Source organism: Haliaeetus leucocephalus, unplaced genomic scaffold (genome assembly GCF_000737465.1).
Source record: "Haliaeetus leucocephalus isolate CR32 unplaced genomic scaffold, Haliaeetus_leucocephalus-4.0 Scaffold136, whole genome shotgun sequence".
Lineage (NCBI taxonomy): Eukaryota > Metazoa > Chordata > Aves > Accipitriformes > Accipitridae > Haliaeetus > Haliaeetus leucocephalus.
In genome coordinates, this window is record NW_010972572.1 from 2,667,934 (window position 1) to 2,681,815 (window position 13,882).

General features: G+C 45.1%; 1 protein-coding gene across 1 annotated transcript in view; it reads left to right on the top strand.

Annotated features, from left to right (window-relative positions):
• The window catches only part of BZRAP1 (benzodiazepine receptor (peripheral) associated protein 1), a 47,721-nt gene extending 34,317 nt beyond the window's left edge, over positions 1 to 13,404 (top strand). The window contains exons 23-27 of the mRNA XM_010585933.1: positions 1,012 to 1,115; positions 3,066 to 3,137; positions 4,283 to 4,411; positions 8,099 to 8,160; positions 12,057 to 13,404. Coding sequence (XP_010584235.1) covers positions 1,012 to 1,115; positions 3,066 to 3,137; positions 4,283 to 4,411; positions 8,099 to 8,125 — 332 coding nt within the window. The 3' untranslated portion in view covers positions 8,126 to 8,160; positions 12,057 to 13,404. The remainder of the gene's footprint in view (positions 1 to 1,011; positions 1,116 to 3,065; positions 3,138 to 4,282; positions 4,412 to 8,098; positions 8,161 to 12,056) is intronic.
• Positions 13,405 to 13,882: the final 478 nt, after the last annotated feature.

The window sequence follows — 13,882 nt, forward strand, 5'->3', positions numbered from 1 at the left end:
TAGATAATGCATGATTTTAATACAGATGCATTTTGCGGTCAAGGGCCAATGCAAGACCCTGTAGTGCTGCTTCAGAGCACTGTAAGAAAATGGTCATTCTCATGAAAGAAGTTTTAGTTCTTTTAATTTAGTAGTGGGTGCAGTGGCCCTTGACTAAACAGGGAGTGTTTGAAGGTGGAGGGCACGCGTGGTTGTGCTTTGGAGGAGCAGAGAAATCTGTTACTCATCTGATGCCATGGTCTTTCAAATCCAAAGTCCCTTGAGAGGGTGCTCACTCTGCTTAAGTGTGCAGTCTTCTGTTGATATCCAGAGAGGCTAAGCCTGCAAACCCCTTGCTAGCCCATCCAGTGTTGACCTGAAGCAGGGTTTAAATCTGTAAGATGAAAGACTAGACAATGTATATTTTCTGTAACATGAGACTTTGCTTTTGTAGACTCAGAGCAGGTCTGTAAGTAATGGGGCTGAGCAGGCAGGTGGTTGTGAAGGTGCAGCATGTTCCCTGAATGATGAGGTCTGTGCTTACCTTTGTGCTGAGCTCTGTGCTGCTGTGGCTGGGCTGCTGGCCAATGCTGTCCAGGGCTTTTGCTGTTCCCCTGGCACTTGGAGGATAAATTTTGTAGCTCAATAACATATCACTGCGTGGAGGGAGGAGAAATGTCCATTTGAGACACTATAAAGAGACTGCTGTCCTCTGTGTATATATATACACATATATATGTGTGTGTGTGTGTATAAATAGAAAACATAAAATAAAACGTTCCTGTATATATAGGCAGGACATCAGGATGCTGGAACTGGGAGATGTCCCCACTTTTGTGCTTGTGAGGTGATATGAGAGATCAGAAAACTGCTTTACCAAATGTCTCTAAGGCCTCTAAAATCTCTCACCCATTCAGTTCCCCCCTAGTATTCTTTTTGCTCAGTCTGCTCTAAGAATGGTGAAGGAGTTGCTGTGATTTGAGATTTTCCAACTTCCAGCTCAGGATATTTTGGTTTATTTTTGTCCTGCAGGACAGAAGCATAAAGACTTTGAAGCTGAACTGTTGACTTCTCGAAGTATGGTGGCTGTCTTTGACTATAACCCTAAGGAGAGCTCTCCAAATGCAGATGTAGAGGTAACAATCAGCTGCTCACTCCTTTTATAGGTTTCTTTTTCCTCTCTCTTTTTTTTTCTTCTATCCTAAGACACTTAGCACTTCAGTCAAAACAGGGACAATTATAGCTTGGCAATAGTACTGCTAAAAACGGGTTGGCTGAAGTCATAAAATGTAGAGTTTGCTGATATGTTCTCTCATGCATTCTCTGATAACAGTGTTCTGTTATCTGTGAAGACTATGAAGCAATATACCCCTAATGATTTTCAGTATGTGTCTCAGTGAAACTATGTGAGCATCTCATGGCCTCGTAGTGATTAGACAGGACTAAGCAGATCTGGGGCAGGAGGAAGCAGCCCCTGCTGTTAGCAACTGATCCAGGGCACACTCTGGTAAAAGGAGAAACCTGCTTAAGGGTTTGAATGGACTTCTGATACTTAAGATGAGCATGTCTTTTGTGTTAAACACCTGTGTAGGTCTTTGTTCAAGAGAGAAGGCTTAGCTCCAGTTTAATGGACCAGTCTTCTAAGTTCTTGCTTTTCAAGCAGTCTCTACATACAATCCAAACAGTATTTTTGTGGGTAAGTCATTTCAGGTGGAAAGATTGCAATGCAGAATCCTTTCTGCAAAAAACCTTTCTAAATTAGAACATGCTCTGTTCTCTGTTCTTCCATAGCAGTGTTAGTCTACTCTGAGCAAACATAAACATGGGGTTTGGATTCAGATTCTTTCCATGCATCCAGAAAGGAGTGTATGGCCAAGAGGTGGCACAGTTCAGGTAATGCTTGCCTCCCAAACTGAGTGTCTCATGAGGAAGACAGCCTGCTTCTGAGGACAGAGTGTTTTAGGGATGGTGGATTATCTTGGGAGAGATACAATGAGAGCATGTATCTGGCTGAAGAACGCTTTTGAGCCCTTGTTAACAAGAAGACGACTGTATTTTTTGCAATGATTTGGTCTTCCTAGAACCTTCCCTGTGGACAGAGCTCAAAATATTGAAACAAGCTGGTGCAGTTCTGTTGCATTGTTGGAGGTGCTCCCTGTTCACACTCCCAGAAAATTTGGTCACCTGTTCTGCTAGAAGGCTGCAGCTGTTGTTTGTGAGATTGCACAAGGACATAGTAGGATCAGCTGTGCCATTCTGTGTGTCTGTGAGTGAAGTTCCCTACAAGTGTCTTTCTGCTAGAACAAAGTAATTCACAGCCAACAGGAGGAACCTGCAGCCTCCAGAGATAAATCAAGTACTAGGGATATAATAGGGTAAATATATTAGAGGTAGGTCCCTTCCAGCTAACACTTCTGTGAAGTAAATATAAAGCCAGTGTGTCTTGAGTGGAACACAGCCTGTTTGGAGACTCTACATTTTGTATCTTAGAGCAGCTTTTTTGCTGTAATTGGGTGGTTTCTTCCATTAGAAGAGACTGCTTACACCTTTGTCTTCGGTCTTGTGCTCCATGGAGTGCATGCTGGGGTGGCTGACAGAACAGATGGATGTGATGGTGAAGGGTTACGTGTGTTGTGCAGTAATGTTCTGTTTACAGGTCAAATCTTTCCATTTGTATGCATTCCTGCTAGTGATTAATCCCTGAGCATTGCATACAGAACAGGCTCATCCAAGGGAGCAGGATTTAGTACTTATATTTAAAGAAATGAAAGGTATTTCTGGTGCTTGTTCAGCTTGTTCTCAACATACCTTTCCAGAACAGGTGGTAGGTACTATTTCGAAGCCTTATTAAAATTGGTTTAAGAAACAGGCTTTGCTCTTGTCTTAATTTATGAAATGCTTCCTTAGCATTGAATTCCATGGTTACCCACTTCAGTTACTCTTCTGCATCCTGGTCCTGCAAGTAACACAGTGGTCTCCCTCCCTCAGGGTGAGATTGTGCAAGAAGCCCAGGGTGACCTTGTGTTTCTGGTGAGAAATTCCAGGCAGTGCTTCTCCTGTGACCATTGTTCTGTTGCTCTTTGCAGGCTGAACTGACTTTCTGTGCTGGGGACATTATCACTGTATTTGGGTCCATGGATGATGATGGTTTCTATTATGTAAGTACAGGGGTTGGGAATGTCCTGTGACTACATCTGAAATCGTTGGATTCCATCTAGTGGCAGGAGAGCAGAAATCAGGGAAAAAAATATTCTGCTTTTGGAAAAAAAAAAAACCCCATATCTGCTTAGTGCAGGGCAGATTGTTTCTGGCAGTCCATGCTCTGCCTGTAAACCCGATACCCAAATGGTTCTGAGTTTATTTCTTGGCAGAACTCGACTGCAGGTTTCCCAAAGCCTAGGATGCATTTTTCTGTACATACATCAGCTGAATCACCATCTGCTATAAGCTGGTTTGTCACCAAGCACTCAGACACATGGTCTTATCCAGGGCAGGAGGCTAAAGTGGTAACATAAGAATAAAAATGTATGATGATCCCCATCTGGCCATACTTCAATGTATCAACTTCAACAAGAACTGGTATCTGTTTAATTTACTGTGCATACCTGGGGTCTGTACCTGCAAATGAGCTGTGTGCAAGACACGATCCTTAGCCCTTGGATCATCCACCTTTTCCTGCACAAAAAGCAGTGTGTCTTCACACATCAAAGCTGAGGTTCAGCTGCAGGTAAAGTCTCGAGGGGATCACTGTGAATGTTTTGTTTGGCTTCTTTTATAGTGTTGGCCAAACAACATTGCTGGGGTTGTTTTTGTCTCACCCAACCACCTGCTGTTGAACTGGAGACAAGCTTGGTTTGCAGCTCTGGACCTCAGTAAGCATTGAGGCAGTGCCTACAGGACATTGTACCAGTAGTACCTCATTCTTTAAACAAATAAATAAATACCAGAGCAAATCAAAGGCCATTAAGAAAGCTTGTGGCACAGTCATATTCCAGTTGCTTCCACGATAGCAGTGGAAATTTTTTGAGTCTGTAGAAGTGACCATGTTGCTGGAATACATTTGTCACAGCTTGCTGCCATCTTTTCTTCCTTTACCATCTTCTGTGGTTTTGTGGTCTGAATTGTTCTGCAGCTAAGCAAGAATGTGAGTCATGAAATTTGCTGAGGATCCTTCCAACATGAGTGTCTTCCTGGGCTTCTCTCAGACCATAGCCTAGCTTTCTCTGCATGGGACTGCTCCTCTATTTATTATTTCTCCATCAGCCAGGAAACCTGATGTGAGAACTAAATGTTGATCTTGCAGGGAGAGCTGAACCAACAGAGAGGGCTTGTCCCATCTAACTTCTTGGAAGCTGTAACTTCAGATGGAGGCATGGTCAAGGAACTTCATTCAAAAGATAAAGAAGCTTTTCCGCTGAGTGCTGAGAGCCAGGTAAGATTGTGTGACTCTGCATAGTCCAGACATCCAAACTGTGATGTGGCTGGAGGTTGGGCATTGCGCAGCATGCGGCATCTGATGGAATCATTTAAATTATTGCATGCATCTCAGTTCATCCCATGGGAGGTGCTCAAAAGATTCGAAGGGTGTGCTAGGAGCTCTTCTTGATGACTTACCTGTAGTGCAGAAAGAGGCACAAAGCAACAACATCCACTGGGGCCTCAGTCTGATTATGGTCAGGTGAGCAAAGAGCATCCCAGGTCCCACCAGCAAATTTTAGATCCACAGAAGGGTCAGTGGTGAAATTCTGCTGCAAGCAAAGCAGTTCAGCCAGCTTCCAAGACACATGAAATTCCTCAGATATGCTCATAGCCATGCCAAAGAGTTCTGGAGTTATTGACACCCAAACACCAATGCTCTTCCACCCATCCTGAGTTAGATACATCTTAATCCAGTCTGAGGTGCTTCCAGATAAATTCAAAACATACCGGGGAGTTTCCCAAACAGATCTGTAGGATGGATCCTAAGGATTTGAAAGCATCCCACAGATGTAGGGAATTCAAAGGCTGAGCTAGCTCCTTGCATTATGTTGCTGATATTCCTGAAACAAATGCTTAAGTGGGAGATTTGGGTCATTTGCCAGATTCAGTCAGTCCTCAGTGGGTGAGGCCAAAAGTGTGGCACCTCCCTGGTCACTCCTGGACCTCATATGCTGTGTCATTCTAGAGAGTGGGAGGCAGGGAGGGACACAGCTTGGTCCCAGCTCACATGTACTCAACCTTCAGTTCTTGGGAGGCTATTGGCACTGTCAAGTGGTGCCAGACCCATAGAAGTGTGTAAGAGCAGGCCCAGACTGGCTTTCAGCCAGTCCTTGAGGAAGAATGTGTCCCTGAATCCTCCTCTGTTGAACTCTCCACTGGTGCCACCCTAGTTCTCCCGCTCTCTACGGTGTTCCTTGTCCTATTTTTCATGCTCAGCACTTCCTTTTCTCTGTACCTACCTCTCATGTCTATCTTCAAATGCTGCCTGATCTCCCTTAGGCTGCAGCCCCATCTCTTGCTTCCAGGCATTTCAAGCTTTGTGGGTCTGCACTATAGCCTCGGTGCCTTTGTACAAAGAGCAGGGGGTAGGCCTGACTCAGAATTAAGGTTTGTAGGTAGCTTGCTGGATCATCTTCTAAACTCAGAAGTTGTCTGGGTCCCTTGTGCTTACCTGTTTAGGATACTCAGTGCCTTTTCTCCCAGCCCATAAGTGCCTGTCTATGCTGGGGAGTCACAAGTTAATAAGCTGTTACTACCAGGGTTTAAGAGCCCTGAGGTTATACAAGTCTAACTTTCCTGGGGGAAAACAAGCATTCAGAGTGGGTTTCCTTCTTCAGTTTACCTCTCAAAATGATCTACTCTTCCCAAATTACTCATCTATTGGAATAAAGAGTGCCAAAGGAGACCTGATCCAATACAATTAAAACGGGTTGAATTCATAGTGTAACTTATTACAGATCTAACCCTTCTCTCCAGGTATCCACCAGCAGCAACAAGGGCCTGTTTCAGATGCCGGGGTCATTATTCCAGCCTCAGCCTAGGTCCTCCCAGAAACCATGGGGAAATTCAGGTAGCCTTCAAGGCTCAGAGTGCTGATCTGCCACTTGTAGATGTGAAGGGTTTGGCTTAGCTAATGGTGTTTTATTAAGGGCAAGTAAGAGAGGGGAACTTGGCTGATAAACAGGGTAACTTCTACAATAAATCTGCCCTTATTTCAAGTATTCCTATTTGCATCCTACTGGTCAGGAAACTGCGACACTAGTTGGACCTGCCATGTCCCAGGCTTTGTCATGGGCCTTAGAGGGTAACAAGGTCCTGTCTGCTCTGCTGCTGAGCAGGCAGCATGAGCTGCTCCTGCTTGCTGCCTGGCAGCTTGCTGCTGCTCCACTTTCCTCTCTGCTTTCCACTGGTGCTGGATTCAGCAGTGGGTGACTGTTCCCCTGGGCACAGCAGTTTGGCCCAGATATCCCTGCATGCTCAAGGCTGTAAGCCTTTTATGACATCTTTTTTTTTAAACAGAAATGCCTTTCAAATGTGATTAAAAACAGCCCATATAAAATAGACATGTTTCAGGCTTGCCTGCCCTTCAGACCTTTCCATTTGTCTCCACTTCTCTCTGCCAGAGATCCAACAGAGCTTCCCCCTGCATTAGCTCTGACTTTGGGTCTGTAGCACAAGAAGCTGTTGCCTTACATCAGGATTGATTTGGTAGTTTTGGTACTCAGCTGATCCATGAGCAGCTATTTTCTTAGTCTGAAGTCTGGGGACTTGGAAAATTCAGTTGCTTATGTCAGCCAATATTATTTCAGTGGGAATCTACATTAACTATCTAAGCATGACTTTGTGTTGGCTGCTTCTGTGTAGTGATAGACTGCCTCCTGTCCTGCTGCATCCCTGCTTCAGGATACCTGTCCTGGGTGATCTGGCTTAGCACTCTTTAACTATGTGCAGTCCTGCCTCCTGCTTGTGCTTTGCAATCCAGATCTATCTAAACAGCTTCCAAATATGAAGGGCATGTTTGCCCCCTTTTAAAAGCGGTACATTTACCCTGCTCATAACTAAACTTGTATTAGTTAACCACATTTAAGTATGTTTAGTGATTACTGAGGCGAGACAGAACCTGACCCCACTGAGTTTTTGGCTCTGTCACAGCAATTGCAGCATTCCTACCGATGGGCAGAACACCTGATGGGTAAGGCAGAAGGAATACCTCCTCCTGTAAAACATACATATTCTAAGGGCCATCCCTGAGCTGGAATGAACTGTCACAGTGACACAGCCACTCCTGGGGCTTTCCAAACTCCAGCGACATATTCACTCCATAGAGTTAAGGAACTTGCTTGTTAAAGTGTGTTGTTGGCATATACAACACAAACAGAAGCACCTTTGCTGCTGCTGTTTGGGTCGGGGGGAGTGGGGAGTATGCAAAAAATCACCAAAGGCAAAAGATGCATGGCAGCCTCTGGGGAAGTATTGTTTGAATTTTCTGAAAGACAGCGTGGCAAAACAGACTCCCATCAAATTTACCACTCCCAGCTTGAGACCTAACACATCGGGGGCATGCGTGTGCACCATGGTGTCACGGCAGAGCTTTGAGCTTGTATTAAGGTTAGTTCCAATCTTAACAGAAACTTCTCCAGCATGATCATGAGTGAATTTTAAGTTCCTTGTAACTTCTTGATGTTTTCGCCCTGTCTGTTCTTCACACTTCCCTTCTCCCTGCTGCTATGCCAAAGGCCTGAGAATAAGGACAACTTACTTTCCAAATTGGACTGGGGAAGGTGGATAATTTTTAATTATTTCTGAGTAAATCTTAAAATGCTGGCAACTGAAAAAGGTGAAACAGTTTAATGTTCAAACTGACAGCATCTGGGAATTAGATTAAGTAATAAAAAATACGGCACAAAGAGGAGTATCCAGGAAATTATGGTCACAAGCTAGGGCCCTGAAACACTCATGCTCACCAACTTAGAGCACTTGCTTTCATGCTGTGGCTGTCGAATGAATATTGTTGTGTCAGTAATATGCAGTTTCTGTCAAAGACTGATTGTAAAGCACCTTCAGAAACTGTTTGATTCTAATTGATTTCATGTATTTATTTCTGCATGTATTATGCACCCATGATGGTTCTTTTCTTCAGAGAATGAGGAAGAGAAGAGTCCAGTGATAGATATGAATGATACATAGAGAGAGAGCAACCATGTAAGTTTGTGTGAGAAGACGTCTTCAATCTCCCACCCAGCCTAGCATATTAAAGGGTCCTGCACCCATAGTTTACTCCTTTTCTTGCTTGTAGTTTGACAGGCTGGTTTGGGGCTCTGCTAACAAGTCCACCTTCAAACCCTCTGCTGGCAGACCTTTACCTGCCAGATTGGTTCTATATTAAAGACAAGCCGTGATCTGTTCAGCACTTGAAGTGCAATTGTTTGGAACAATTATCTGGTGTTTTTGGGGACCATGATGGGACTGGGCTAGATATTCAGGTTTAGAAAAGACCTGCCTGTAATTCAGCCTGGCCCTTCTACCACTGTTCAAGCATGTCAACATCCAAAGCTTTGTTTAGCCTTTGCAAGATCCTGCTCAGGCTGAGCACACCCCATATTCAGCCTGTGGTTTTTTTCTTCTTGATTTTACTCCTTCCTGACTAGAGTCCTGAAAAAACCCTGCACACCATCAACTTAAGTAAGTAGTAACATTTAGTCCCTAAAACCAACTTTGTGTTGATAATTGTTATGTCTGGTAATAGTTAAAAAAACAATTTTGGGGGTAATACTTTAAGAAACAATTTTGGGGCGGGGGGGTGAGAACCCTGGTTTTGGGGGGCAGTGGGAGCAGAACTGTGTTTTTCTTAGTTTCAAACATTGTTTTCCTGAAATTGTGCAAATCAGTAATACCTGAGACAGCACTGAAAACTGTCCCCTGAAAAATAACATGACTCTTGTTTATCAACCCTCATAGCTTTTGTCAGGATCTTGACAGAGCAGTTTTTCCTTCATGTTTCTCTTAGAGAAGAAACACTAATTTTAGTATCATTTGTCTCATACCAGATGAATCTGTGAACTGGTTCTGTTGCTTTTCTGCCATATAGAGACCTCTGAGAATATCTGCACATGCTTGTGTGTGAGAGTGCCTCTGTGTGTGGAAATCTGCCTGGGCATCATATACCACAACTGGGAATCATCAGGACTTTCAGCCACAAAGACAGGAAACTGCTAGTCACTTTTTTTTAACTGTTCAGCATTTGACAATGACATTGATACTGCAATATCCTTATTGCAGTAAATAATTGTGACATTTGTGAGTTGCTCTGGGTACCTGTCTGTCATTTTGCACGCAGTCTTTCATGCATAGCTCAACAGGAGAAATTGTATAAGGTTTGTTGGGCCACTTCAGATCTGCCCTAAAACTGTCCCACCGTTGCCAGAAGAATAGTTTCCAGTGGTGCATGGGCACCACGCCTCTGCTGCCCTGGCTGTGCGGGGGTCTTTACATCACTCCCACATCCTTTGGGGCTGCTGAGTCAGACAGCCCAAGGCCTGAGCTTCATAGGGGAGATCACTCACTGCATGTTGGTGAGACCCCTTCTGATTAGCCCAATGCTTTCATGCGTTTTATCCAAGGATTCTCCCTTGCATAATGCATAAATAGTTTCTGGAGCAGAACCCAGGGATTCTTACTTTGCACATAGCTAACCCAGTAGGCTACCAAGTTAGCCCTCATCTGGCTTACTTTTTCTTTGCCTCCATAAATCTTGCATTACCGGCTGCAAATGGTTCATCTAGATTCATTCAGATTTATTTCCAGACTTCTCAGACCTGACTAGCACTTGGGCCATCAACACCAAGCGTTGCACTGTGCATGCTCCCAGGAGATAGAAAGACTGGAGTTGATGCTGCAGCTTTAGTTGGAGGAGTGGACCTCACAGGCAGAGTGCAACTTTCACAAGGGCCAGGCTGTGCCATCAAGCCCTCTGCAGCATGTCCTTGGCAGAAGCTGGCCTTTCAACACTGTTGCATATCTGGAGAGTTGCAGAAATACCTCTAAAAGTGTGTGGAACAAGATTTTCAGGTGAAAATAGAGTGTGAGTTCAGGAAAAATCAGCCACTGTGTTGTTTACTGTAATGAGGAGAAGCGGAGAGGAGTTACATCTCCATCGCTGTAGCCAGAGACCTTAGTTCAGGTAGGAGAAAGTCTGATGGTACTGTCACTTGGGACAGTTTAAAGTGATTGCTGCAAGACAGTAGTGGACTTTCAACTTTCTGGAGTTGGGAAGGGTTGTATATTCACATGAAGACAGAGCTCTCCAAAAGTCCTGTACTTCTGTCTGCTCAGGACTGACTTGATAGGTATTGCACATACCGAGTCTCACTATAGAGAAGAGGTTTCTGCTCGTCTTGTACCAGAAGTGCTTTCTTCCTGCAGCGGAGTGAAGCGACTGAAATACAGCAGCATAACTTCTACCTGTGAGGGGAGGAGAGGTCTCAGCTGCTTTTTGTGCTCTTTGTCACACAGGAGGTGGGGTGCTGAAGCAGCAGTAGGGTGATTGACCCCAGGAAGCTTTAAATAAACTAACCCACAGCACATAAAGTATGATTGCGCTATAGCTGTGGCAGTAATGTTATGTCTGTGCATCTGCTTGATTCAGCAGCTTTCCCCAGGCATGGTGTGGGACCAGGACCAAAGCACATCCACTCCTGCCAGTGAACTGCAAGCAGCTGCTGCGATTCTCACGGATTTCTTGTGCAGGGCTAATGTCTTTGCTCTTCAGTAATGCTTCCACACCAGGCAGAGCATCTTGCTGCCAGTGTCGCTAACTCATCTTCCCTGTTGGAGCTGTGGCTGCCTACAGACCCTTAAGGAACATGCACTCAACTCTTCCTGACTTAGTGGGACCCAAGCAGAGGGATGATGATGGCATGATGTTTCAATGTGCCAAGGAAGAGGGCTCTTCCTTGGCACAGCTTCAGCCACTGTCATGTTGTGCCAACATAGGCAATGCCAAGATAGGATGTACAGCTGGGAGCTTGGAAGATGCTAGCTTGTGAAAGCTGTGTGGAAGAGAAGGCCATGGGACAAGTGCTCTCCTAGGCCTCAGAAACCCAGAGCCTCTTCCCTGGTGAACTTTGCAGCTTCTTGGGAAAGCTTGCCCTGCCAGATCAGAAATGGTCACTGTCTGTACACCTAAACGCAGCGAAAGGAGATCATGAAATGCTGCTGGGAACTGACCTGCCATTAGTATCTTGTGAAGAGGAAACTGAGCCCAGGACTAGGGCACTTTCTGATTTCTAAAAGCCCTTTCCAAAAGGAGCAGCGTACAGTGCATCATTTGGGACTCTGGACCCCAGTTAATGTTCTCAAGTGCTCAGGTGACTTAGGAATATATGTCAGTTGCTCTGTGCCACTTGATCCAAGACTTCTCCATGTCCTGCTCCATCATGAACATTTTCTCTATTATTGGTGCCACTGCAGAACATCAGACTTTGCTTTCTGCCCCTCCTGTGACTAGATCTGGTGGATGCTGAGCAGCCTTGCAAGACTCCAAATTTCTCTTCTTACCATGACAGAGCATGGCCACTGTTGTAGAAGCCTCCCAGCTTAGCCAGCCTCCTTGAACTTCTGAAGGTCTTGCACAGCCCTTGTTCTTGTTAGGTTGGTTTCTTCTTAATGTCCTGCCTTCTGTCACAGAGTGTGCTGGGAGCCCACCAGGCTCCCTGGCCCAGGCAGCCAGCAGGCATATGTGGATGCATCAGTATCTATCCATCCATGCTCTCAGGAGGTGCTTTACTTAACAGCGTCTTCAGCTGTGAAGCAGCATCTTCCACCAAGTCCTAAGTGGAGCTTTTCTGCTGTCCTATTCTTAGCCGAAGTTAAGGAATTTAAGAATGTCTGAGCTCAGGCAGAGTCTGGGTAGTGAGTACAAAAAAGTTTAAATCCACTGGAAACTTCCTAACTGGATCTGCAGCTGCATAGAGGAGCTGAGCCTTGCAGGGTGAGGGACAGATCAGCAGGGTTCTCTGGCTGAGGTTTATGTTGGCATGATGTCCTTCATCAGCTCTAACTTCTGCTTTTTTCTTTTGTTTTCTCTTTTTCCCACTCAGTTAAATCCAGATGGGTCTGTTGATCAGAGTGACTCCTCACCAACTCCTCCTACTCTACCACCTTCCTGCCTTGTCACGGGTGAACAGTGTCCAGAGCAGGCATCGCTGGCTGTTCTCAAATGCAGTGATGTACCTGGTCAGAGTAAAAAGAAGAGAGGCTTCTTCTTCAAAGGAAAAAAGCTCTTCAAAAAACTTGGGTCCAGTAAGAAAAATTAACAAGGGATTTATTATTCTGTAAAGACTGCCTGTGCAGTCCACACAGGGACTGAAAATTCAGGAGAAGCCCTCTGCAATAAGCTGATTAGAGTATTTTCATAGGGAAAAAGTCTATGTTGAATAGAGAAAACTCTTCAGTGGGTCTGTGAGCTGTGGTCTTTGCTGAGAGCCCAGCCATGGGTGCCCACCCAGCGTGGGTAGTGGCTCTGAACACAGTGTCATGGCACTGGGGTGTGTGAGGCCTCAGCTCTAGGATACAGCTGCCTCCACAGTAGTGTGTCCTGCTCCATGCAGCCCTCAATGCACTGGTTCCCTGTAAATATTTTAATTTAAAAATTATATTCTGGTTGTAAGTTAGCTAAATGGCTTTTCCCAGCAAAGCTCCAGTCCCTTAGGAAGAGATCCCTTGTACTACACACCCTGGTATTTCTCTGATCCAAAGGAGGTTGTGTCAACTCCTTCACTTCCTGCAAAGAAAATTTGCACTTTTCTGTTCCCATGAATCCCCTTTGCTGTCTCTGGGCTGACAAGTGAGTTATTTGTACTGTAAACCTGTAAATATGCAGCTGTGCCTAGGAGCATCCCACACTGCCTCAGTCATGTTTCAGCATGAGGATTACCATGGAGGAAGGAGCGATACCCTGAAGGGGGTCAATACTTCTGCCTGTAGGGTGGGCTGCTGTGAGCTGCTCTTGGCTGGTTCACCTTGACCACACACTGGCTGGGGACTCCGCCTTATTTATTTATTTATCTATTTATGTATTTATTTATCGCCTGCCTCTTTTCACAGTTTTATTTGGCTGTTTCAGTGGGCTGCTCCTGAGTTGGAGCATTTGGAGAGCAGAGCTGGGGATGGAGAGTTTGCAGCTATTTTCATATGAGATGATGTGTTCCTTGAGTTAAGACACATCCCTTTCTAAGCCACGGAGAGTTTTGTACTACATGGTTTCTATCCTTTTCTGTGTTTCTTTCTTTGCATGTTTCAGTGGGGTACTTGTTTTGAGAAGGACAGTTATGTGAGGTACATGAATGGTGCCAGCACAGTGTCCACGAGTGTTGGTGATACGGTATGTTTTTATTTAATATCAAATTTTATTATAATAAAGTCTATTTTCACAAAAACACATTTTCCTTAAAAAAGCAAAAGATTCAGTGATGCTTCTTCTGGGGGCAGGGGGATGCAGAGGGGAAAATGATACCAATCATTTGCACCTTGAGGATGCTCCACAGCATTTCATATAGGAGCCCGCCTTTCCTGTGATTGTGGCACGAGCTACTTTCTCTGGGAGTGAAAAGTCTTTGCCTCTCCTATTTTAGAGACCTAATCCTGGAGATGAAAGCACTGAGGTGCAGTTACAGAGTGTTATACTGTGCCTGAGTGCAGTTATACCATGTCCAGACCTCAGCTGGATGTGCATGTAGCCCTGCTGCACTGCCTGGGTGGCTTCATGCAGCATTAGTCCCTGCATCTGGGCACTAGATCCCTTTACTGTGGGTGCCACCGAGCCTGGGGGGACCTGCACAGCCAGATTTCTTCCCGCAGCTCTGTTCTCTGCTCTTCGGTGTTACCTGTATGTGGGTGCTCCTGGATGTGAAGTGAAGGGCACGGG